General features: G+C 40.9%; 1 protein-coding gene across 3 annotated transcripts in view; it reads left to right on the top strand.

Moving 5' to 3' along the window:
* The window catches only part of LOC119660350 (protein sym1), a 221,567-nt gene extending 196,587 nt beyond the window's left edge, over window positions 1-24,980 (top strand). For 2 of the 3 annotated variants that reach the window (XM_038068846.1, XM_038068847.1), the window contains exons 3-5: window positions 20,959-21,113; window positions 21,174-21,381; window positions 24,569-24,979. In XM_038068846.1, coding sequence (XP_037924774.1) covers window positions 20,977-21,113; window positions 21,174-21,381; window positions 24,569-24,784 — 561 coding nt within the window. In that variant the 5' untranslated portion in view covers window positions 20,959-20,976 and the 3' untranslated portion in view covers window positions 24,785-24,979. Of the gene's footprint in view, window positions 1-20,958; window positions 21,114-21,173; window positions 21,382-24,568 lie in introns of those variants that run through there. The other variant, XM_038068848.1, reaches the window with a different exon arrangement.
* The last annotated feature ends 335 nt before the right edge of the window (window positions 24,981-25,315 follow it).

Raw genomic sequence — 25,315 nt, 5'->3', positions numbered from 1 at the left:
AGATCTCCCTTCTGCGACCGTCTAATACGGCTGACGTTGTCTCCCAAATTGGTGAGTTCGGGGTCTGCCTTCACTTTCCTGAGAATGTCGGCGTATGACCCTTCGCCTCGTTTGGAAATGAAAATCACCTCCGGTCTAATCTTCCTCCGATAATTTCTTCTCCGCGGTTCTACCTTCCTCCAAGCTTCCGCATCCTCCTTTGAAGGTTCGATCTCTTTTCTCGAGGTAGCCACTGCAGTATTTTCACTGGTAGCTTCAGACGTACTTTTCATGAACTCCGCCTTTTTGGGAGTTGAGTCCTTTTTTCTTTTCGGGGTTTGCTGGCCTGTTGAGTCATTCAGCTTCTCGCGCAGCCTCTTCCCCGGTTTCTCCCCTTTTGTGTTTTGAACCAGCGTTACTTGAGTTGCCTGGTTCACTTTTCCAATCGGCGACTTCCCTACTCGTTCATCCTGGACCTTGCCGTACGTCAAACGGATGCCTCTTATCATCGCCCTTATATTTTGGTGAATGTTCCTGCGCTCCTTTATACACTCACACAGCTCCATGATCTTTTTACCGAGGGCAGTAAAGGCAGCTCCAGACTGATCATTGCCCAAAACATCGCTCGGGTGAATCGGCATCAGTGATTCTTCCTCATCGAAGACTCCCGCTATACGCTTCCCACTGGGGGTAGCGATCGTGGGGGCTTGTGCCCGTGTGGGAGGGGATCTGCGAAAAATCGAGCTCTTTCTGAACGGATCCATCACTGGAGCCAGTTCAAGTTCCTCCCGCACGCTTGTAACATTAGATGCCACAGTAGCCAAGGTTCCCACTACTGAGGCACTGCGGTCGTTGGATATCGACGGCCGGGAGCCCGCTTGCTCACTCCAAAAAATCGCCGGCACTGGGTTTCCGAAGCCCTGCACCGTAACTTCATTCTTCTTCTGCTTCTCCATGTTTGGTTTTATTTCTGGGTATCCTTGCCCATACACGCACATCTCCGAATGCGTGCATGTGCATGTGCATGGCCATGACACATTCGCCGAGCATTCCCTTATCCGCACGAAGGGACGCGCCTGATGGGAGATTTGACAACTCCACACAGGCTTATATTCTATATAAACGTGAATACATATATATTCTATATAAACTACTATACTAGTTGAATCCGAAATCATATTATGTAGATTTTAGTCACTTAGGAGAAAATTATGTACACAAATGTGCTTTCTAATTACTGCAATATGAAAGCCAAAATTTATGTATATACGAGTATCTTGAATGTAGTCAAAATTTGGCTAAGAATAAAATCTAAAAGGAAAGCCAGTATATGTGCCAGGTAGAGGCAAATAATCCCTCACCTTCTGCTAAACTGAATATTCTCAAGTTGGCTACTATAATTTACATTCTTTGCATGAAGTTCTTGGGTCTTTCTTATCGCATTTCTTGCAGAAGAGATCTGGTGATTGTTAGTTCTTTGAATGTTTTCCAGGGTTTCAAACAGATTGGGTTACTGGTTACCATAACTGCAGCCCTGTAATTTTCGTGTGCATGGTTGGTTGAGCCCGGCGACTTATGGCGGACGATGGATGCAATGATGCGATTCAGATTGTGGTAGGCTAGGATTAGAGCTAAGAGCTACTGCTGCCGCCAAGATTCAATGAAACGAGACGACGAGCACCGGTGCCACGACTGCTTCCATTATCGGCACAACATGCATTTCAATTTCAACTACGATTCCCATTCAGAAATTATTTCGAACAGATAATTTTTCGGAACGCTAATAATGATTTGCTTCAGACAATAGTCTACCTTCACTAACCCATACCGAAGTTCCGACTAAAGACTGTTATTGATCGACCCCTTCAGGCATTCGAATAGCCGGAAATTTAAAAATAATTGCCTCATCTTGACGTGATGTGGTTTTTATTTAGGCGGTATGCCTATATGTACTGCTAGCGTTTGCAACAGGGCTGCCAAACATCGTAGAAAACATTCAGGATATGTTCTAGCTCTTTTTGCAGAAAACTGAATTTGTCGTGTTTTCATCGATTTGTTAATCAATACTTTCAAGTTTGCAAATATGACTCTCGTCTATCACGATGATAGTAAATTTTTTTAAAGGACTAAGAAAACCATAGCGGACTGCATTAAGTTGGCCAGTGGTTGTATCTGAAATAGCTATAAGGAAATCTAGTTATGTACTTGGTACCACTAATAAAATTTGCTTCAACGCGTTGCCTTGTAACACATTGTACCCAACCAACAAACTCACAGACATGTTGCTTTGTACCGAAGTGGCAACGTAATGCTCCCCTCCTAGCAGTATGCCCAGGACGTCAATTCATTTTCCTTCGCGGTCATTCTATTCCTTCATTAGCAATTTGACGATTTGTGGCGGAGATTCGGATGAGATATTGAGTCGAACCCTATTATGTTCGCTTCAGCAATTAAAAACAAGAACCTTTACAGTATGAACGGCCTTACTCATAGGTATATGGGATTGGACAGCTGTTCTCTAAATTGAAGGTATTCAATTTCAACTTTTCTTGATTGTGTTCATTTGAACCCTAACACTATGGAAATGAATTGAAAATGAGCAAACGTCCTCTAGTAATTTTCACTCATCCATGTACTGATTGATTCTTTACGTACATTTTGTGCAATCCATCCCCTTTATTGGACCTGATTTATTTCGCAGTAGTTTATATCAAACTTTTTTTTCTGTGCATTTGAAACATCAATTAGAATATTTTGGAGTGAAAATCAAGATCTAGAAGTTGGGAAGAGAAGTTAGTAGAAAGGAATTCTAGGTTCACACTATTGAAATATTGGCACAGAATCTATTTAAATGAAAGCACAATTGTTCTCTTCTATTATTAATTTTATTATTCTTTTCTATTAAGCAAGGAGTGACTAACTAACTTGAAAAAGGTCTATCGAAGACTGTACTTATTGAACAAAACTAGCAGATATGTAACTATATGTACCACAAGCATTTATCTAACTCATTTTACATGCACACTTGTATAAACAGTAAAAGAATGAGTTCCGGACTTTATCTCTTTTATAAGAAAAAGGTTTATTAGGGTACAGTAATAAAAGTAGAAAAGAATTAGTTTTTGTATGAAATGTAAAAGATAATATTTCAACACTGCCCCTCAAAAACTAATCGTGTGAAATGTAATGTTTTAAATTCTAAGAATTTATCATATCAAAAATGCTAGAGTCACTCCTTTGTATGTTCGTTCTGGGAAAATTACATTAGGAAAACCCAGTTAAAACCTAATCAGACCACTCACTTAAAGTACCTTATTACTCCAAGCCGATCGCGGTTCTGAGCTCCTTAAACTTGATTGCTGATACGGGCTCTGCTTCTGTAGAAGAAGCTGCTACTGATTTTTGTCTTCTAGTATTCCACGCTATTGTACAATTTTCAAATAATTTGAATAGATATCCAGTGGTACTTTTTCTATCTGTATTAGCATCTCCACCCCAATCAGAATCTACAAACCCTATTAATATATTAGTATAATTGTTTCTTGTATATGTTAATTTAATGTTAGTGGACCCTCTTAAATATCTTAATACTCTCTTCAAATATTTCCACAACTCTTGATTATTGTTATTCATGTATCTGATCAAAATATTAACAGCTACACTCAAGTCAGGTCGTGTACATACCATTACATACATTAAGCATCCAATTAGATTTCTATAATAGAAGGTGCATTGTAGTTCTCTTCTAAACTAAGAGCTTCATAGTTTAATTTACTTTCGAGTGGAGTGGAAACCGCTTTACAATCTTCCATATTAAATTTCTTCAGAATTGTTTCTATATATGCACTCTGATCTAAAGTAATTTCTTCACCATTCCTAGTAACTTTTATTCCCAAAAATAACTTTATTTCTTTCAAATCAACCATTGAAAATCTATGTATCAATATCAGCAGTCACAATCACAAGATCGTCAACATAAAGTACTACATATATATTTTTCGAAATATCTTTTCTGTCTAAAATATAAATACACCTATCAACAGGTGAACTACGAAAACCTCTATCTTTTAAAGCAAGATCGAACTCTTCAAACCAGCTTCTTGCTGCTTGTTTCAAACCGTATAGGGATTTACTCAGTTTACAAACTAAATTCTCTTTACATGATATTCCTTGTGGAACTTTCATATAAATTTCTTCTTTTAATTTGCCATTTAAAAAGGCTGTCTTTACATCCATATGATGAATTAGTAGATTAAATTGATTGGCGAATGCAATCATGAATCGGAAACTAGAAATTCTTGCAACAGGTGCGAAGGTTTCATTATAATCTACCAAGTATTGCTGACTAAAACCTTTTGCAACAAGGCGTGCTTTATATTTTAATGGATTTCCAAATTCGTCATTTTTTATTGTAAAAACCCATTTACAATCGACAATATTTTTATTTTCTGGTCTTGGTACTAAAGTCCAAGTTTTATTAATTGAAAGAGAATTTAATTCTTCCCTGATTGCTTCCTTCCATTTATCTTTATCATCACTATCTTTAATTTAATTATATGAAGTTGGAATTTTGCAAATTATTGATTGAGCGCATAAAATATGATCATCATTTATATTATCTTCATTATAATTTACCAATGGCTTACACTTAATTCGATCACTTCTCCTTGGTTCATTAGGAATTTTTTTATCACTATCAGATGAATTCGGACTATTATTCTCTTTTACAGAAGTTTCATTTTCATTTTTTTCACTCATGGGGTCTGTCACATCTGATTTACTATTATCAGATTTTTCACGGTCAACTACCGATTTTGACTGAATACCAGCGGAATCAGTTTCTACTTGCACATTATTTTTATCTGATATATTTTCAGATACTTGACCTTCTACTGATTTTGACTTTTTGTCAGAAACATCAGTTTTATCTTCAGAGTTTCTTTTATTAACTCCTTCACATTTCGCAATAGGTCTTGATCTTATAAGATCAAGTTCATCAACAATTACATCTCTTACTATTGCATACTTTTCTCTTTCAACATCCCATACTTGGTAACCATTTGGCTCGTATCCAACTAATATTCCTTCCAAGACTTATCATCAAACTTTGTTCTACTGTTTTTGTTATGTACAAAAACAGCAGAACCAAATATCTTCAAATATTTTATTTGTGGCTTTCTACCATGCCACATTTCATATGGTGTCTTGGTTTGTTTTAGGGCTCAAGTTGGAGTGATATTTATTAAATAGGTAGCAGTGAGAACTGCATCACCCCAGAAAATTTTATCCATACAAGCACTAATTATCATGGATCGAGCCTTTTCGGTTATCGTTCTTACCATTCGTTCCGAAACACCATTCAACTGTGGCGTTCGCGGAACTTTCAAATGATAAGTAATACCTTTTTCACAACAATAGTCCTTCATTTCATTTGATAGATATTCTCCTCCATTATCACTATATAAATTTACTACTTTTAAATCAAAATGTGCTTCACTTTTTGCCACAAAGTCTTTAAAAACCAGGAAAACGTCGGATTTATGTGCAATCGTGTATGACACACAATAATGTGTATATTCATCAACAAATAACACAAAATAATTTTTGTTGTTTATAGCCGTAGGAGATATTGGACCGCAAACATCAGAATGAATAATAAACAATGGTCTTTTTACATGACTTTTATCCTTTTCTTTATTAAATGGTAGCTTGGCTTGCTTACCTTTAATGCAAGCTTCACACAAGTCATCACTAGGATTTATGTTACAAATTTGATCTAAATCATAAATCATTTGTTTATTTTTCAATTCTATAAACTTTTGTTTGCCTATATGTCCTAATCGTTGATGCCACAGGCTATAATTGACTTTTGTAACATTGAAAGCGCGATCAATATTTTCTGTCTTACAAATTCCAACTTTAAAATTCAATTTCAAAATACTGTTAAAATGCTCACCTGTCATCAAGGTCTTACCACCTTTTTGAACAACGACACCACGTTCATTAAAAATTATCGTCATTCCAGCTGCTTGCATTTTTGTTACAGATAATAGATTGTATGGAACTTCCGGGCAGTACAAAACATCCTTTAATTCTCCTTGTATCCCTATTTTGCTGATTACGTTCAGTTTGCCTCTCTTAGTTGCTGTTATAAATGATCCAGTCTTTGCCACAGATAATTTCAACGGATGTTGAAGATGCTCAAAGTCTTTTGCTAAATCTTCTCTATTTATTATGTGGTCGGATGCACCAGAATCGATGACAAATTCTATTTCATTCTTCACGTGGTCACTCTCATAATTATCACCAATCATAAATGCGAATCCCGAAGCGTAAGCATTCTTTGCTGATGATTCACTTTTCTTATCCATAGTTTCATTCTTTTTATCGAACTTCGATTTAGAGTTTTTATAATAATAGCAGTCCTTTTTGATGTGCCCTTTCCTTCCACAATGGTGACATTCAAATTTTCTTGTATTTTTAGGGAATTTTAATTTATTAATTTTATTATTATGTCTGTTAAAGTCGCTTTTATTCATAACACCTTTTTGCTTAAATTTCTTTTTATTGTATGACACATTTTCAACATGGAGCACTTGTTCACATAAATTTCGTCCCTCATTCGTTAATTTAACTTCATGGTCCAACAGTCGTGTTTTAACGAAAGCTAAACTTAAGCTATCATCTGATAATGTCTCTATTGCAGTTATCACACCATCTTACGAATTCGGTAATGACAACAGCAAATGTGCAACTTTATCAGTTTCATCTAATTTTGCGCCAGCCGCCAACATGTCGCGAATAATGTCGTCGAAATTAGTGAAATGTTTTATCAGTTTTATATCACCTTGCAACTTTAAAGAGAGTAACTTCTTTCTTAAAGCCAATTGGGTTGCGACACTTTTTCGTTCGTATATTGCATCCAAGTCACTTATTATTTCTTTTGTCGTATTTTCTTCCTTTACAAAACTCAAAAAGGAATCACTTAAATATTCTACTATTACACTTTTTGCAGTCCTTTCTGCAATTTTCCACTCTTCGGTTATTTCATCTGGAACTTCACTGTCTACAACTTGCACAACATTTAATTCGGTTAATAAGGCGCGAATTCGAAATTTCCAGACACTATATTTTTCACCGTCAAAGGGTTTAATGTTTCTTTTCGCACTAACACGATCCATAACTACCTATATTTTATTGTTTTTCAATTTTCACAGAATCCACTATTCTTCACTGTCTTTGTATTGTTCAAAATTAGTTTTCAAAACCGAAACTAATTCACAACGTGTACTGGGCCCATAACCTATTGAAATATTGGCACAGAATCTATTTAAATGAAAGCACAATTGTTCTCTTCTATTATTAATTTTATTATTCTTTTCTATTAAGCAAGGAGTGACTAACTAACTTGAAAAAGGTCTATCGAAGACTGTACTTATTGCACAAAACTAGCAGATATGTAACTATATGTACCACAAGCATTTATCTAACTCATTTTATAATACATGCACACTTGTATAAACAGTAAAAGAATGAGTTCCGGACTTTATCTCTTTTATAAGAAAAAGGTTTATTAGGGTACAGTAATAAAAGTAGAAAAGAATTAGTTTTTGTATGAAATGTAAAAGATAATATTTCAACACACACTGCAGACTGACTACCCTCACAAGTTTTTTGGGATAATATTGTAATTTGGGCGAAACGCTTCACTTGCACTAAGTTAATGCAATACCGAGTGTCCCCACCCCAACCTTCCCTTCAAAAAATTCCACCCCCTTGCGCATTGTTTTTAAACTTCTCTACATAGATGCTGCAGCAACACTTTTATATAATGACCTTTGGAAAATGATGAATAATGACCTGAAATTTGAATACGATTGATATTCGATATAGAAATAAAACGCGAGCATATTTCGTCTGTAATAGCACAATCAACGAGGAATCTCAACGAGAGCCGCACAATGAACCAAATTTAATCTGCGTCGACTTTGGTTTAGATGAATGCACACCTACGAGTAATTCTTTGAAGCACAAGGAAAAGAAATATAATCCGTCAATTTTCCCCTCATCCACACCAGTTCCAAGGTTCCATTATGTGATATCCTCGTAGGAATACTATTGAAAGTAGGTGATTGAGTATGAGTTGAATTTGATGAATAACATATGGGACAATTGGAACGTGACTTCATTGCTGATTCGATAAAGTTCTTATTGTGAAACGTGTTTATCAGGGCTTGAGATAACCGAATGGGGATGCATATACCTTTGAAAGTATGTATGTATTCAAATTCGATATATTTATTTCAACGTTGAATTGCATTTGATGACAATACTTATGCCTGACATACGTACATCTTCAATTTTTGTGTATATTCCACAAGCTTTGACTATATATTTTGTAAATAAAATAGCGTAGTTCTCCCAAATGAAAATATATGTTTACTAGATTTCCTCAATATCGATTTTCTCCACTTTGCATACAAAACTTAAATTTTCCCTGGATGATATTTTAAAATAATTGAAATCACAATCACAGTAGGCAGAATATTAAAGAAGTTGTGGGCAGCAATTGATGAAGAGGGTGGAGAGAGACAAATTTCATAAACGGGCTTGACCGCATAAACCTTGCTGAAATTATATGGAATTCGGATTGGATACATTTCATTCAGAAGTTCAGTTTCGTAACGTCACCGTGACATTAACGAATCAAAATATCACAAAAACTTAAGTTACTCTCGATATGGATCCTACAGTCAAATGTCAATCACCGATGCTGTAACCTCTGATACCCGTCCATGTAGTGACCAGCCTCTCGGTTTGCAAAACTGGTATTTATGGATCAAGAAAAACCTCGATTATCAAGGCAAGAGCTTAAGCTTAGAAGACAACTAAAAGTCATTCAGAGCCAGGTCTAGTCAATACCCAAAGTGTGTTCAGCGCGACTGGAGAGTATGTTTTGCGAATAGGAGCGTTGTCTTGATGGAAAGACAAATTTTATCGGTTTATTGTCAGTTTGTCTGTCTGTCTGTCTGTCTGTCTGTTTCTTTTTTGGCATTGGAAAATGACTTTTACTCACTAAAACCGCCTCCTCTTCTTTCGTTCACCTCCGCAGGACTGCCATTTCGGTATTTGGTCGCGGGGCAGAATCAGCTACGAACTCTGACTCGTGTCGGTTGCTACTTTCCCCCGAAGCTCCTCCTTTCTCAACAGATTGTGGATCGCTTTCATGAATTTTTCCACCTCCCTTCAAGTTTTTTTCAGAGGCTAATATTTCATCCACGATATTCTCGGCTAACAACCGCGTCCCGGCTTCGATTTCCGCCTCCGCTCTATGCGGCGAACCTCGGGTAGTAAAAAACAACATGCTCTGCATCCTTCTGCACATAATGATGGGGAGTCGTCACGCCCGAAGCGAGAAAGGTATACACGGTACCCTCCGTGTCCACTTCGGAATTGAGTTACGTCGTAGCTAACTTCACCGTGCCTTCGTTTAATCCATTTTGAGCAATCTGGAATAATCCTATGAGTAGCGTCCTAGCGTCCTTTAGATGAGTCATCCCATTTTTTTACAACTCCAAAATCACTTCATTTCGTGCTAATTGTCAACGATCTATTCAATATCTTGTGCCACGATAGTCACTCCGATGTCGTCTGCGAAACTAATGATTGGGCAGTTGCGACTTTAAAATTCCGTCATATATTATTACCCAAAGGGGAGGACCGAGGACTGATCCTTGCGGAACCCCTTAAGTTGTTTTATATGTCTTAGCTCCATCGTAAACTAATTGCCTCTCCAGGAAGAATTCTACGACTATGTGCACCAGGTATTTTGAAGCGCTCAATCTGGTTAAACCTACAATTATTTTGCTCCATTTTGCAGTATTGAAGGCATCCTTCACGTCGAGAGTAACTATCGCGCAAGATTTATTGGCATCCACTACTTCCTCAGCAATTTTCGTCACCGTACTTATCGCATTGACAGTGGATCATGTCTTTAGGAATTCGAACTGCCTATTTCAGAGGCCTCCCTCCTTTGCTGCAAACGGTACAAGTCTATTGCAGATAACTCGTTCGAAAAGTTTGCTGACGCCATTTAATAGACATATTGGCCTATGGGACGAGGGATCACCCAAACGTTTATTTCGCTTCTGGATTAGGACAAGTTTCTGTTTCCCCCACTTTTCCGGGAAAATTAAGGCACGTCGTAAGTTTTTCAGCGAACCACCTTGGAACTGTTTTAACGGCCACTAACAAAGCTTTATTTGGAATGTCATCTAAGCCTATGACTTTATTTTCCACAATTTTCTCGCGAAGTTCATTAATTTCAGCATTCCACCAGAAGTTGGGCATTCGTTTCTTGAATACAGTGCGTCGTGGCATGGAAGGGTCACATGCGTTTTGTATCATTTCAAGAACCTACGTCATCTTTTCTTCTGGATTTCCTTGTCAAGCTTCATGGATGCAGTTTTTTGATACGTTTTGCACCTCTCCTTCGCTCCACCTGAAAGATGACAGCCTGATGGTCGCTCTGCGTATATTCCTCGCTTACCAGCCATTGGAGATCCTTATCTATTGCCTTATTGCCACTATCAAACGTAAGGTCTATTACCGATCCCATATCCCGTCTCGGAAAAGTATTGACGACACCAGCATTTGCCAGAACGACATTCAGGCGTGAAAATCATCATCATCATCAACGGCGCAACAACCGGTATCCGGTCTAAGCCTGCCTTAATAAGGAACTCCAGACATCCCGGTTTTGCCCCGAGGTCCACCAATCCGATATCCCTAAAAGCTGTCTGGCGTCCTGACCTACGCCATCGCTCCATCTTAGGCAGGGTCTGGCTCGTCTTCTTTTTCTACCATAGATATTGCCCTTATAGACTTTCCGGGTGGGATCATCCTCATCCATACGGATTAAGTGACCCGCCCACCGTAACCTATTGAGCCGGATTTTATCCACAACCGGACGGTCATGGTATCGCTCATAGATTTCGTCATTGTGTAGGCTACGGAATCGTCCATCCTTATGTAGGGGGCCAAAAATTCTTCGGAGGATTCTTCTCTCGAACGCGGCCAAGAGTTCGCAATTTTTCTTGCTAAGAACCCAAGTTTCCGAGGAATACATGAGGACTGGCAAGATCATAGTCTTGTACAGTAAGAGCTTTGACCCTATGGTGAGACGTTTCGAGCGGAACAGTCTTTGTAAGCTGAAATAGGCTCTGTTGGCTGACAACAACCGTGTGCGGATTTCATCATCGTAGTTGTTATCGGTTGTGATTTTCGACCCTAGATAGGAGAAATTGTCAACGGTCTCAAAGTTGTATTCTAATATCCTTATTCTTCTTCGTGTTTGTGTTTGACCAGTGTGGTTTGATGTTGTTGGTTGATTCGTCTTCGGTGCTGACGTTGCCACCATATATTTTGTCTTGCCTTCATTGATGTGCAGCCCAAGAGCTCGCGCCAATCACTGCCTGCTCGATCTGGATGAAGGCAGTTTGTACATCTCGGGTGGTTCTTCCCATGATGTCGATATCGTCAGCATAGGCCAGTAGTTGGGTGGACTTGGAGAGGATAGTACCTCTTGCATTTACCTCAGCATCACGAATCACTTTCTCGAGGGCCAGGTTAAAGAGGACGCATGATAGCGCATCCCCTTGTCGTAGACCGTTGTTGATGTCGAATGGTCTTGAGAGTGATCCTGCTGCTTTTATCTGGTCTCGCACATTGGTCAGGGTCAGCCTAGTCAGTCTTATTAATTTCGTCGGGATACCGAATTCTCTCATGGCCGTGTACAGTTTTACCCTGGCTATGCTATCATAGGCGGCTTTAAAGTCGATGAACAGATGGTGCAACTGTTGTCCATATTCCAACAGTTTTTCCATCGCTTGCCGCAGAGAGAAAATCTGATCTGTTGCTGATTTGCCTGGAGTGAAGCCTCTTTGGTATGGGCCAATGATGTTCTGGGCGTATGGGGCTATCCGGCCTAGCAAGATAGTGGAGAATATCTTATAGATGGTACTCAGCAACGTGATACCTCTATAATTGCTGCACTGTGTGATATCTCCCTTTTTATGTATGAGACAGATAATGCCTCGTTGCCAATCGTCAGGCATTGATTCGCTGTCCCATACCTTGAGCACAAGTTGATGAACCACTTGGTGTAACTGGTCGCCTCCATATTTAACTAATTCGGCTGTAATTCCATCGGCTCCTGGCGACTTATGATTTTTTAGCCGATGAATTGCACGGACTGTTTCTCCTAAACTTGGTGGTGGCAGTATTTGTCCGTCGTCTTCAGTTGGCGGGACCTCCAACTCGCCGATGTTCTGGTTGTTCAGTAGCTCATCAAGGTACTGAACCCATCGCTCTAATATGCCCATTCTGTCGGAAATCCCTCTTTGTCTTGGCAGGATGAGCATCGAGGTGTTTAAGGCTTCATCCTGCTGACTTGTTGGTAAAACTTCCGCCTTCTATGCCTGGTGCGGTTGCTCCCTGTACTTTTCTAGTTCACAGACTTGTTGGTTCTCCCAGGCTTCCTTTTTCCGTCTGTGAAGTCGTTTCTCCGCTCGATGGAGTTCGTGATAAGTCTCTGCGCGTGCCCGCGTTCTTTGAGAATGCAACATTACTCGGTATGCGGCATTCTTCCGTTCCGTTGCTAGCTTACATTCATCGTCAAACCAACCGTTCCGACTCCTTTTGCGGCTGGGGCCAAGTATGTTTGTGGCCGTATCCATGATAACGTTCTTCAGGTGATTGTGAAGATCATTTGTTGATGCTTCATCTCCAGGTCCTCTGTTGACTGCGGTTATTGCAGCATCCATTTCCCTCTTATAGGTGTCGCGGAGGGTTGTGTTGTGGATGGCTTCAGTGTTCACTCTCACCTGATTGTCAGAGAGGATTCTAGGTGGTATTGTTATTCGAGCTCGGAGCACCATGCCAACGAGATAGTGATCCGAGTCTATATTGGCCCCCCTATATGTTCTGACATTCATCAAGGCTGAAAGGTGGCGGCGTTCGATCAACACGTGGTCAATTTGGTTGAAAGTGGTCCCGTCTGGAGAGGCCCACGTATGTTTGTGGACCGCTTTCCGCGCAAACCAGGTACTTCAAACAACCATTTCGTGTGACACTGCTAATTGAATAGTCCACAGTCCGTTATCATTTGTTTTTTCGTGTAAGGTATGGGAGCCAACGTATCGCCTGAATACTGACTCCTTCCCTACTTGGCTGTTAAAATCCCCAAGTATGATTTTGATATCATATCTGGGACAGGCTTCGAGGGTTCGTTCTACTGCCTCGTAGAAGGTATCCTTCTCCGACTCTGCAGTCTCCTCTGTAGGGGCGTGAACGTTTATGAGGTTAACAGCAGGTTTCATTTTTTGGCTGACTAAGAAACCTACTCCGAGCACATGGTTTACTGGATAACCGCTATAATATATGGTGTAGTGGCTCTTCTCCAGGAAACCGGTCCCTGTCCATCGCATCTCTTGGAACGCTGTTATATCAGCCCTATATTGGGACAGGGTATCGGCTAGCTGCTCATCAGCTTCATCTCTGTACAGGGAGCGCACGTTCCATGAGAAAATGCGAGGCTCCTGTTGTGGCTTCGTAACAAGTTGTTTTCCGTGTAGGGTTGTCAGCCCTACCCAACCCCCAACCTGGAGGACCAGTTGGTACAATTTGTCCCTTTTTCACTATGAATATGACATAGTGAATTTTAAAATATGTGGTAGTAAAATTGATAGACAAGGGATAGCTTCCTCTAAAATACGATTTTTAGTTTTAAATGTAAATATATATTTCGGGAGCGACTTACCCCCTTCATCAGTACGAAGCTACTAACACAATTGCGATTATATGGTTCTTTTATACTTATTCACTAATTACTTAAGTTACTTTAACATTTTTTTTTAAACCAACCTAATTACCTGGTAATTGCCGCGGCCAGTCTTATTAATTTCCAGGGGCAGCAACCTGAATCTGTGTTTAATAACCGCATCACGTCTTCTCTCAAAATTTCTACACTTTTCCAAGGGTCCAAGGTTGTAGTCCGGTTTGCATGACGCAAGAACTCAAGATTTTCCCGAGTATGTGCGGTGCAACTGATGGTCTTATGCACGAATTTTGTTTCCGAACACTACTTATCGCTTCCTTGATATGTTCACTGAATCTTTTCGTTTTCGTCGTTCGGCGTTTAGTCTGTCCTATGGTATATCTTATTACAATCGCTGCACATTAATCGGTAGATTCCGCTTTTTCCCTCCGCTGCCAAAGGATCCATGACGCTTCCCAGTAAATTCCGCAAAGTGGACGATCGACTCGAACCTAAAACTTCCAGTTGAAACTTTTTATCCAATTCCTCCCCTCCTATCTAGGGTCGAAAATTACAATCGATAACTGTTATGACGATGAAATCCGCGTACGGTTGTTGGCTGCCAACAGAGCCTATTTCAACTTACAAAAACTATTTCGCTCGAAACGTCTCACCATAGGGTCAAAGCTCGTACTGTACAAGACTATGATCTTGCCAGTCCTCATGTATTCCTCAGAAACTTGGGTTCTTAGCAAAAAAAACTGCGAACTCTTGGCCGCGTTCAAGAGAAGAATCATCCGAAGAATCTTTAGCCCTCTACATGAGGATGGACGATTCCGTAGCCTACATAACGACGAAATCTATGAACGGTACCACGACCGTCTGGTTGTGGATAAAATCCGGCTCAACAGGTTACGGTGGGCGGGTCACTTAATCCGGATGGATGAGGATAATCCAGCCCGGAAAGTCTACAAGAGCAATATATATAGTAGGAAAAGGAAACGAGCAAAACCCTGCCTAAGATGGAGCGATGACGTAGGTCAGAACGCCAGACAGCTTTTAGGGATATCGAATTGGTGGACCTCGGCGCAAAACCGGGATGCCTGTAGTTCCTTATTAAGGTAGGCCTAGACCGGATACCGGATGTTGCGCCCTTGATGATGATGATGAAGGTAGTATTACCCGTTAGTATTTTTACTTACGAAATAAAAGTTTTCATTGCAAAAGTAAAGTTTTGAATTTAATTTATAATTTTATTATTAGAACCTTGGATTCAACCAGATGGAAATGAATATATTAAAACATACTTTTTCAACCGAAAACCCGTATTATGCTTTGTATTCTTAGGTTTAAAATTTCAGATTAGATGTCGTTTTGTCACATATTCTAAAGAAAGATAATTTAAGTATACATTCTGCATAAATGTGAACATCATCTAAAATTCGCGCAAAAACATCTTAATGGCCTGAGCTCTTTTGTTGCTTCCGCCAACGTTTTATAATACCTACCGCAGATATGACCATAAAATGAAGCAACCTGAATTTACTTAATACATCTTCATATAGAAAGAATATAGAGAGGTAAAAGAAATTATTCATATAGGACTGAGAAATCCATTCATTATGGCTAGAGAATTCCATTCATTGCAACAAAGAATTTACCATTAGAAAAAAATGTATAATTATTAACGGCAAAAAGTGAGAGGTCTAATATTTGCTATGCAGTCATTTCACCTGTTATATACTTTTATAAAATATATTTATGTATATGTAGATGTCTGCCTCCATCATTTAAAAGATCTGTTGCTATGTATATCACATTTCGCCGCAATATATGTTTGTATATAGAAGCATAGTTCCCTGTATATACGTTTCATCAACTGTGACTTCCTGTGATTTGTTTTGAAAATCAATTGAAAATTCGTTTTTTGTCAGACTGTTGGTCAAGAATTTAAACATTTAGTAAAAGTTTCAAATTAGCTTTCACACCATACACAGATGTAAGAACATACATATTTTTTTTTTTTTGTGCGTACACGGAGGTGGAAAATCTTAGAAAGACACGTCCGCCGCAGCTCCGCCGCCCGAACGGCGGAACTACAGCGGGCGCGTGTGGGATTCACACCCACTAAAAACCACCCCCGGTCTCTCCAGCCCCAGCCCCGCAGGACCACCATTGTATTACTTCGCGGGGTAGGTTTGCTCTTAGGCACTCATCCTTCTCCTATTTCCAGCTTTCCTCCTTCTTTGTTCCTTCAGCAACTCCTCCTGCATTTGGATGATTGCGGAGCCAACCGCAAGCCACTTCTCCTCGGACTCCAGCATCTCAGTTACCAAGCTCTCCGGGGTCCCGCTCCTGCCCAGCACCTGGTTTAAGCTCCTTCTCTCCATCGCAAATCGTGGGCAGTGAAACATCACATGCTCTGGATCCTCCGGTATGCCATCGCATCTGGGACAGTTCGGAAAATCATCCAACCCAAAGCGGTGCAGATACTGCCTGTAGCAACCACCGTGTCCCGTGAGGAACTGGGTAATGTGGTAGTTGGTCTCCCCATGTTTTCGCTCAAGCCACACCCTAATGTTGGGAATGAGCCTATGCGTCCACCGACCTTTCGCAGACTCGTCCCATCTGCGTTGCCAGAGATCAAGCGACTCTGACCTTGCCGCACTTCTACGCTGTGCATGCCCCTCCATATGTCTTGCATTGTACAGAACACTCATTTCTTTGGCCAGAATGTCAACCGGGATCATGCCTGCCACCACCAATACTGCCTCATCTGATGTGGTTCTAAAAGCACTGCAAACCCTCAAAGCCATCCACCGGTAAACCGAGTTTACCTACTTCCGTCTCTGAGAGTTTGCAAGCGCCTCTGCCCACACAGGCGACGAGTAGAGCAGGATGGAGCGCACCACTCCGGCTAGCACCAACCTCCGGCAATGTTTCGGCCCACCAATATTTAACAACATTTTTGCAAGTGCCGTGGTGGCACTGGCTGCCTTTTGGCATGCATAATCTAGGTGTTCCCTAAAACTCAATTTGGTGTCAATTATTACCCCCAGGTATTTGATAGCCGGCTTTGATACGACCGTATGTCCACCGACCTCCACTTTTACAGTGTTATTTTTCCTGTGTTTCGTTATTAAGACCGCTTCCGTTTTCGCGTCCGCCAAGGTCAGCCCGGCCTTTTCTAGCCAGGATTTTACCGCTCTCACTCCACATCTTCTGGGTGTTTTGCTGCAACAACCACAGCTAGGTCATCAGCAAAGCCGACAATCGTAGTCCCCTCTGGGGCGGGAGGAGCAAGCACCCCATTATACATGATATTCCACAACAGGGGACCAAGTACCGATCCCTGTGGTACCCCGGCCGTGACAATGTACTCTTTGGGGCCCTCATCCGTCCCGTACCAGAGAGTCCTCTCTGAGAGGTAGTTTTCCACCAAATTCGCTAAGTATCCGGGGACACCTATGTCAGCCAACGCCCGTTTAATTCTATTCCAGTTGGCCAAGTTGAATGCGTTTTTGACATCCAACGCCACCACGGCACAGCAGCCGCCAGAAATCAGTGCACCTTTTGCCAGGTTTATCACCATGCCAATTGCGTCCACCGTAGAGTGGGCGCGTCGGAAACCAAACTGGCGTTCCGACAAACCATTGCTGGCTTCGACGATGGGCAGGAGTCTGTTGTAGATGACTCTCTCCATCATCTTCCCCATTGTATCCAACAGGCAGATAGGACGGTACGACGCTGGGTTTCCAGGTGGCTTGCCAGGCTTCGGAAGCAACACCAACTTTTGCTTTTTCCACTGGGCAGGGAATATTCCTTCTTTTAGGCACGCCTCAAAGGTGTTGGCGAAAAGTTCGGGTCTAGTCTTCACTGCCAGTTTCAAAGCTCGGTTGGGGATGCCATCCAACCCTGGGGCCTTGTTGTCACCGAACCTACCACATATTTCTCGCAGCTCCTCCACAGTTACAGGCGGTATTATGTCGTCATTTAGCTGGACAAAAATTTGCCTTCCCCTATTTTCGTGGTGAGGGAACAGAGCGGTAACAATCTGTTTCAGGAGGCGCGGACAGGTCACCTGGGGTGATTTCCGCAGCCTTTTCATCACCACTCTGTAAGCTTCGCCCCAAGGGTTTATGTCGGTATGGTCGCACAGTTGTTTGAAGCAGTTCTTTTTGCTCCTCCGAATGGCTTCCTTTAGGCGGCCACGCAATTGCTTGTGTGCCTCCTCTCGACCGCCGCCACCGGGTTTTCCCCTGAGCCTCTGGCAAAGCCTCCTTGCCTGAAAACATGCGGCTCGCAAACTTGCGATTTCGTTGTTCCCCCAGTAGTTGAGTTGCCTACTGGGGAGCAATCGCCTTCTGGGCATAGTAGCATCGCATGCTTCCGTCACCCATCGAGTGATCTGGGTGGCTTTCTCTCCAGCCGTACCATTCAGGGATATGACGGATTTGAGCACCGCGGAAAACGTGTCCCCCTCGAAAGCTTTCACTGTCCAACCAAGCATACCACCCGGCATTCTGCGAAAACTCTTTTTCGAGCTCGATCCGCCCTTGATCTCCATGCAGATTGCCTGGTGGTCGCTGTGAGTATAGTCCTCACTGACATGCCAAGCGATTCTACTGGCTAAAGTGGCACTCACGTATGTCAGGTCAACTATAGGACCCCAGGCCCCTTCCCCGGAAAGTGTACGAAGACCCAACATTCGCCAGTACCACGTCCAGCTCCGCGAATGCTTCGAGGAGAACACGTCCCCTGACATTAGTTACCCGGCTGCCCCATTCAAGAGCCCACGCATTGAAATCGCCTCCTATTATGATCGGCCAACGTCCTCTTGCATCCAAAACAAGAGCAGCAAACATCCGCTCATACTCGACGAGTGTAGCGCTGGGTGGAGCATAGCAGCTGTAGATGTGGATGTCCTTCACATTCGCTCTGATGAAGCCCTCCTCCGGGTGCTCCATTATTTCCTGGAAGGCTTGTTCTCCACAAGTCCACAGCGCTGCTTGGCCCGTTTGGTCTTTGATCCAAACGCTACCACCGCGGTTTCGGTATGGTTCACTTAGTATGGCCACATCGATATTTTTCTCGCGGATGGTTTGCGCGAGTAGATCCTGCGCCGCCTCGCAGTGGTTGAGGTTGATTTGTATCAACCTCATCTGCGATTTGTGCTAAGGGTTCTCCTGTATTCAATGTGCAATGTGCCGATGGTCCACACCCTCCTTTCCTTTGCACAGTAGACAATTTGGGTCAGCTCCGCAGTCCTTGCTGATGTGGCCTTCCACTCCGCATCTCGTGCATTGCTTTGACCTGTCATTTGGGTTAGTGCATGACTTCGCAATATGACCAAAGCCAAGGCATCTAAAGCACCGTTTTAACGCCACCTGTTCCCTAAGGCGACACATAACCCAGCCTATTCTCACTCTCCCTGCTGCTAACAGTTTGAGTGCGTTCTCCACTGGTAAGCGGTTTGTGTTCCCCCATAGGCTTTCCTTAGCGTTTTCACCACTGACTCTTGTAGTCCGGCAAGATCGAACTGTTTCTCCAACGCTTCGCGAACCTCCTCCTTCGTCGTGATTTCATCTATATCTTTGCAGAACATACATATGAGTATAGTTGAAAAAATCATTTGGTATTTCGTTCATCATCAGTTATTTTTTTCATAAACCACACCTCCTCCTCCTTAATAGTTGAGTGGACCTAAATTTCCGCTGTTTATGTCATATGCATATCATCAAAACTTGAATAGTGCGCTTCTACTTTTTCGAACATCTAATGCCATCATAATATTCAACCCCATGTGTGAATAGTTCCGTACGAAAATACACTCGACGTGTATAGTGTAAATCTTCCAGAACCACTGAAATTATGTTAAGTGGATTATATAAATGCTAGTACCACTTTAAAAGGAATATCACAGGAGCGGACATCGGTGAAGTATACATCTTTAAATATACTGACAGTAAACTGTGAAAATGTACATATGTACGTATCTGCATTTTAAGGGATGCTTTCGATAACTAACTGCCGATTTGTATCTTTTTTCTAATTTCGTACAATCGATATTATCGGGACGCCATAAATAGATACAACCCAATTTTGAATTTTCTATTTTCAGAAAATATCTTTTGTAAACAAGCCACAAATGAAGGATGATGACACAATTTTGAATTGCTGCTAGACCAGGACCCTCAGTTGCTAGTTGAAAGTCATGGTCAAAAACATCCTTTCCCACTAACAACCGATAATTATGTCGACTTCAGATTTCGTTTTCAATTAGCAGATAAACCCAGTCTGTATATTACATGGACTTTAAAATCTTTTCTTCGTTAATTCCTTCAAAGTGTTGTTTGTTGGACTTTTAACATTTTATTGACTGGATTTATTTAATTAGGCACTAACATGGATTGCTTTGTGCTGTTTTCGTCAGCATCTTTCCTTGAACAAATTTAATGAATCCTCTCATGGAAGGACGCGTGTAAGTGAAATACAGAATAATATATAAAATGGTTTCATAAGCTAATTAATTGCTATTTGCTGTTAACATTAACCTGAGATAATATATGTACCATGTAAATGTATAACGGAATTTTATATGTATGCATATTCTAGGAGATCTTAAAATGAAATCGAATTACTCCAATGTGAGTGAATTCGAGAAATAGATAAATACCTAGATAATTACCAAATTTTATACCCTAGTTTAAAAACAATATTACGTGAATGCCGTGAATTCTCTACTCCGGACTGGTTATTGTTACATAAAACTCCCAAAGTTTTGAATTCTAAATATGTACATAGTTATCGAGATTCTAGAACTTCCGGTTACCTTTGGTAAAACCCCGAGGCTGGCTGCAATCAATTTTATAAAAACTCTTCCTAATTATGCCATAAAGAATTATGAGTCAAGAGAATTTTCACTAGCAATGAAAACAATGAATGTTTTCAGGAAAGCAATCTGATTAGAATCCCCAGCAATTTCAACTCTATAGTAAAAGATAAAAAGTGTATAATGTGATTCTGATGCAGCTTTGTTGTCATCAAAAAAGGAATATGTTTCTGGGATTTTTTCTGTTTGCCTCTTTGTGTTTTGTCTTTTCCCAAACCCGTCCAATTTCCAGGTATGTTATTGATGTGCGAATAATTGTTCTTTTTTGCAGGGAACACCAGAAAATATCATGAATATCATCAAACAGCATAGAATTGTTCGGGGCATGGTCTCTTATGCTCTACTTTGGCCTGTAGGTAATATCGTTGAACAAACACTGGTCGAACGAAAAAGCTTCTCAACTATAGACTGGATGAGATGTCTCAAGTAAAAAGCACATGTAGTATGATATGCCTGGAAGATAAATCATCTAATGTTTTCTAACAGATTTGGCCTGTTTGGTGGTTTTTTCGTTGGTCCAACGCTCTACTTATGGATGCGACTAGCTGGAGTTATGTGGCCCAAAATCGATGTCAAATCTTCCCTGTGCAAAGCGGTAACCGAGCAAGTATCTTACGATCCAATGTTGATAACAACGTTTTTGTTTGGAATGAGCATATTCGAAGGGAAAAGTTATGAAGATTCACGAGCAGAGGTAAGTTAGCAAATGGTTGCAAATATGTATTAGCGTTTATCGTCCTCTATCTTGTTCACCTGAAAAGGTTTTAGCGTTCAAAGCGAGAAGTTCAACCTCTATTCCTTCAAGTTATGAACTTCTCTTATCTCTGTAGTAGGTTATTTTGACTATTTGTAATCTCAAATTTGAGCAAATATGGCAGAATTCAACACCCGCTCAATTACATTATATTGAATAATCAGAATGTCAAAAAATGCTTAAACAGTGAGGTACTAGCTACGTGAGACAGAAAATATTGTATGCTATATGAATTCCTTGCCCTTTCTGATCATCTGTTTACATTATACCTGTTTGTGTTTATGTTTATTGCATTGCTGGAAGTATGTGAATATATGCAGAACCGCAGAGAGAAAATCCAGGCTCGGAGTGGGAGTCCCGCGAGCCTGGGTCGAAAATTCTTCGTGCCCACCGCTTTTCCTTTTTTGCCACTGAAATTTCTATTCCGGACCCCCGAGAAAGCTCCGGGGAATCCTCCCTTGCTACCCCTTCTTGTCAGGCCTAAATGTATGGAAATGTAAGTAGTAGAAAATAGCAATATGAAACAAATATATCCTATGCTCCTCAAAGAGGTAAACAAGGGACCGGATACTTTTCTTGGATCAACTTTGAGAGATGAACGTAAAATATATATATATAATTTAGTTATTATCAGTAGGGTTTGGTTATTATTAAGTATTTTCTCAAAACTTACTTTATATAGTTGTCATAAACCCCTATCTAGGGTATATATATGGTGCCTTCACCCCTTGGTGGGGTATAGCGCTCGCGGTTACCTGTGTGGATTCCACTACATGGCGTAGCCCGCAATGCTATTGTCGCCCTTCCTTAATGTATGACCTATCCACTGCTACTTACGTCTTCCTATCACATCGCATACAAGCGCCAAGCCTGTGCGCCGACCAAGGTGTTCATTTGATATAGTGTCAAGGCAGCGTACTCGAATAATACGACGCAGACAGCTATTCACGAAAGCTTGGACTTTTGATTAACAGTGGAGTACACTTTCTATGTGCTACTCCCATATAGCAACACAGAAGGAAAACTAGCACAGAACAATCTCAACTTGATCTCAGTATTGAGATAACTGCATTTTCATATGTGAAACTGGGCAGAGAAAGCGGATCTAGCACTTTTAACGCGTTGGACAACATCTTGTTCGCCGCTTCCAGAAACCATGCTTCCCAGATATACAAATTCATCTACGTTTTGATGCTCTGTTCATTTATGCAGATAGGGAGAGTGCTATGTTTACCATCAGTCCAACTCTTCTTGCCTCTCTTTCCAAATCCAGAGCCATTTGACTAAGGTCCATAATCCGATAAAAGAGAAAACAGATGTCATCAATGTAGTCGAGGTGTTTGAGGAAACATGTCATCGTCCGTTGAATTCCTCCACATCCTCCGGACAGAGCAGCATGAAAAACGTCACCGATAGCAAGAACTCCGGATTCCGCTGTCGACCTTAAAATCCTCCGAGATTTTACCTCGGTGCAGCATGTGATATTTTGCGCAACCATATGTCGCTCTGATAATAGCCACTAGTTTCTCTGAAATGCCCCTCCTAAGTAGAGCACTCCAGATACACCCTGTTCACGCTAACGAAACCTTTTCGAAATCGATGAAGAACAGGCACAGCGAAGATCTAAATTCTGCGAACTGTTCCAAATTGATCCTTAGGGTGTTGATGTGATCGATGCAGGAGGATGCTGAGCGAGACCCAGACTGCTCTCTGTCCATCGAGCTGTCGAGATGTTCTTTCATGCGTTCCACGAGTATTTTAGCTCCAATTGTTACACTCAAAACGGGTGCCTTGTTTAGAATCTTAATGATCATCCCCTTCTTCCATTCTCTGGGATGTTCTCGGATTCCCAAGATTTCCGTACAAGGGGAAGCAGCAGATCTGCAATAACTGCAGATGTAGCGATAAATAACTCTGCTGGGAAACCTTCAAGTCCAGCGGTTTTACTCCATTTGGGCGTATTGATGACCGAAATAATTTTTTTTCTGCTTGGAGGAAGGGTCCGGGTCCGCATGTTATGGTGACTAGTCATTTCATCCACAAAAATAGGGACCTAACCGGATGTAATACGGTTAAGGACCCTGGTGAATTCTTCTTTGCATCTCTTCAGTTGCTCATAATCGTGGATAAGTTTTCGACCATTAACGTCCTTCACAGGACCAATGAAAGATTTGCGACCCCATGCAAGCTCTTTTGTGATGCGGTATACAGTTCTGAAATCATTGCAATCTGCGGCATTTTCCGCATCCCGGACCAGCGCAATAGCAAATTCTCTTTTGTCAAGACGTACACTACGCTGAACTTCATGGGATTTCAATCGGTATCGGAGTCCGAGCATGTCACGCCCGCCATCACTAGCAGCGGTAAGTACAGCATTCAACGTCTTCCGTTCATCAATCCGCTTCCACGACTACACAGTCAGCCAGATCTTATGATGCCCTTTCGGAACGTGTGCACGACCTGTGCAGCACCCGAGAGAAAAGCATTTTTGATGGCGGTTCAATGCTCATCGATATTCTTCGGCGCGTTGCTCAGTAGATCTGCCGCTCAATCAGCAAGTTAGCTCTTCTATTGTTGAGCCACAGCTGGGTCGTATAAGCGATCGATGTTGAACTTAGGGGGGCACAGCTCCCCAGCCCTGCGAAAAGTTGGGGGGGGGGGGGGGGGGGGGTAACACGCAAGCGATGATTCTTAACCTGGACCGAAATCTAGCAGTTAGAAGTCTATCAGAAACCGACTCCCAAGTCAAGAGAGCGCGCCTTGTGGTAGTCGTCAGAAGCAACCCCATACCGGATTCGCGTGTGCTATTACTGGGGTTTCCAGAGTGGAAAAGCACATTGCTGCCTACAAAATCATATAAGGATACTTTGACGTATTTTGACGAACGTAGATGAGGTCATACCTTAAGTTTCAAGATAGAATTTCCAATTTTCATTTGCAGCTGTATATTATGCACTTGACTTATCGCCATATATAATTATCAATTTTCTATAAGGACTTTGATTTTATAGAACGGTTAAAAAAATATAGAACTTCATTGCTCATTAACTATTTGTGAAACTATAAATCTTTATTGATTGTTGCGAATTTTAGATTTAATTTGTTTTACTTTTTTGACCTTTTTAAGGTACGTGCAAAGTTTTTGGAAACGTATAGAGTCGGCATGGTGTTTTGGCCTATCGTACAGACAGTGAATTTTACTTTTATTCCGGCAAAGAATCAAGTTATCTTTACATCTTTCTTCAGTATGCTATGGAGTGCCTTTTTAGCATATATGAAGCACTTACAACAAGAAACTTCTCATGAAGATCATATGTTAGAAATACATTTATTCAGTTATTGACGATATTTGTATTTTATTGTTAATAACTACGTTTATTTTTGTTAATTTAAACATTTTTATTAGGATTTTATAAAATAAAATAGTACAAATGAAATAAAAAGTAGTTAAGAAATACATCAAAAAGATTATATATTATTTTCCAAAGAATGTTTAATTTAATGTCTGAACTTAAACATTTGAATTAGTGACCTATATCACCTCATAAAAGTATTTAAAATCGCATTGCGTCATTATCAATTATCATTACATTTATAGATGTGTGTTAAGTATCGTTGTACATTTATACATACTAACTATTGTCTCATAGTAAAATTATTGGAAATATAGTAATAAAACTATTATTCTCACCTCATAATATTGCCGAGAGATAGAAAAAGACTATTCTAATAAACAAATTCACAATTTCGAGTTTCTAGTGTGTGTAATGAACCGAAGGAAAATAGAAGGATCATTACAAATGGCGCCCAGCGTGGGTCCCAACATTTCCTGGATACAGGCCTAATTTCTTATTTGCAGGTTTTCTGAATCAGT

Source organism: Hermetia illucens, chromosome 6 (assembly GCF_905115235.1).
Source record: "Hermetia illucens chromosome 6, iHerIll2.2.curated.20191125, whole genome shotgun sequence".
Taxonomy (NCBI): Eukaryota; Metazoa; Arthropoda; class Insecta; order Diptera; family Stratiomyidae; genus Hermetia; species Hermetia illucens.
This window is presented reverse-complemented; position numbering and strand designations above follow the sequence as displayed.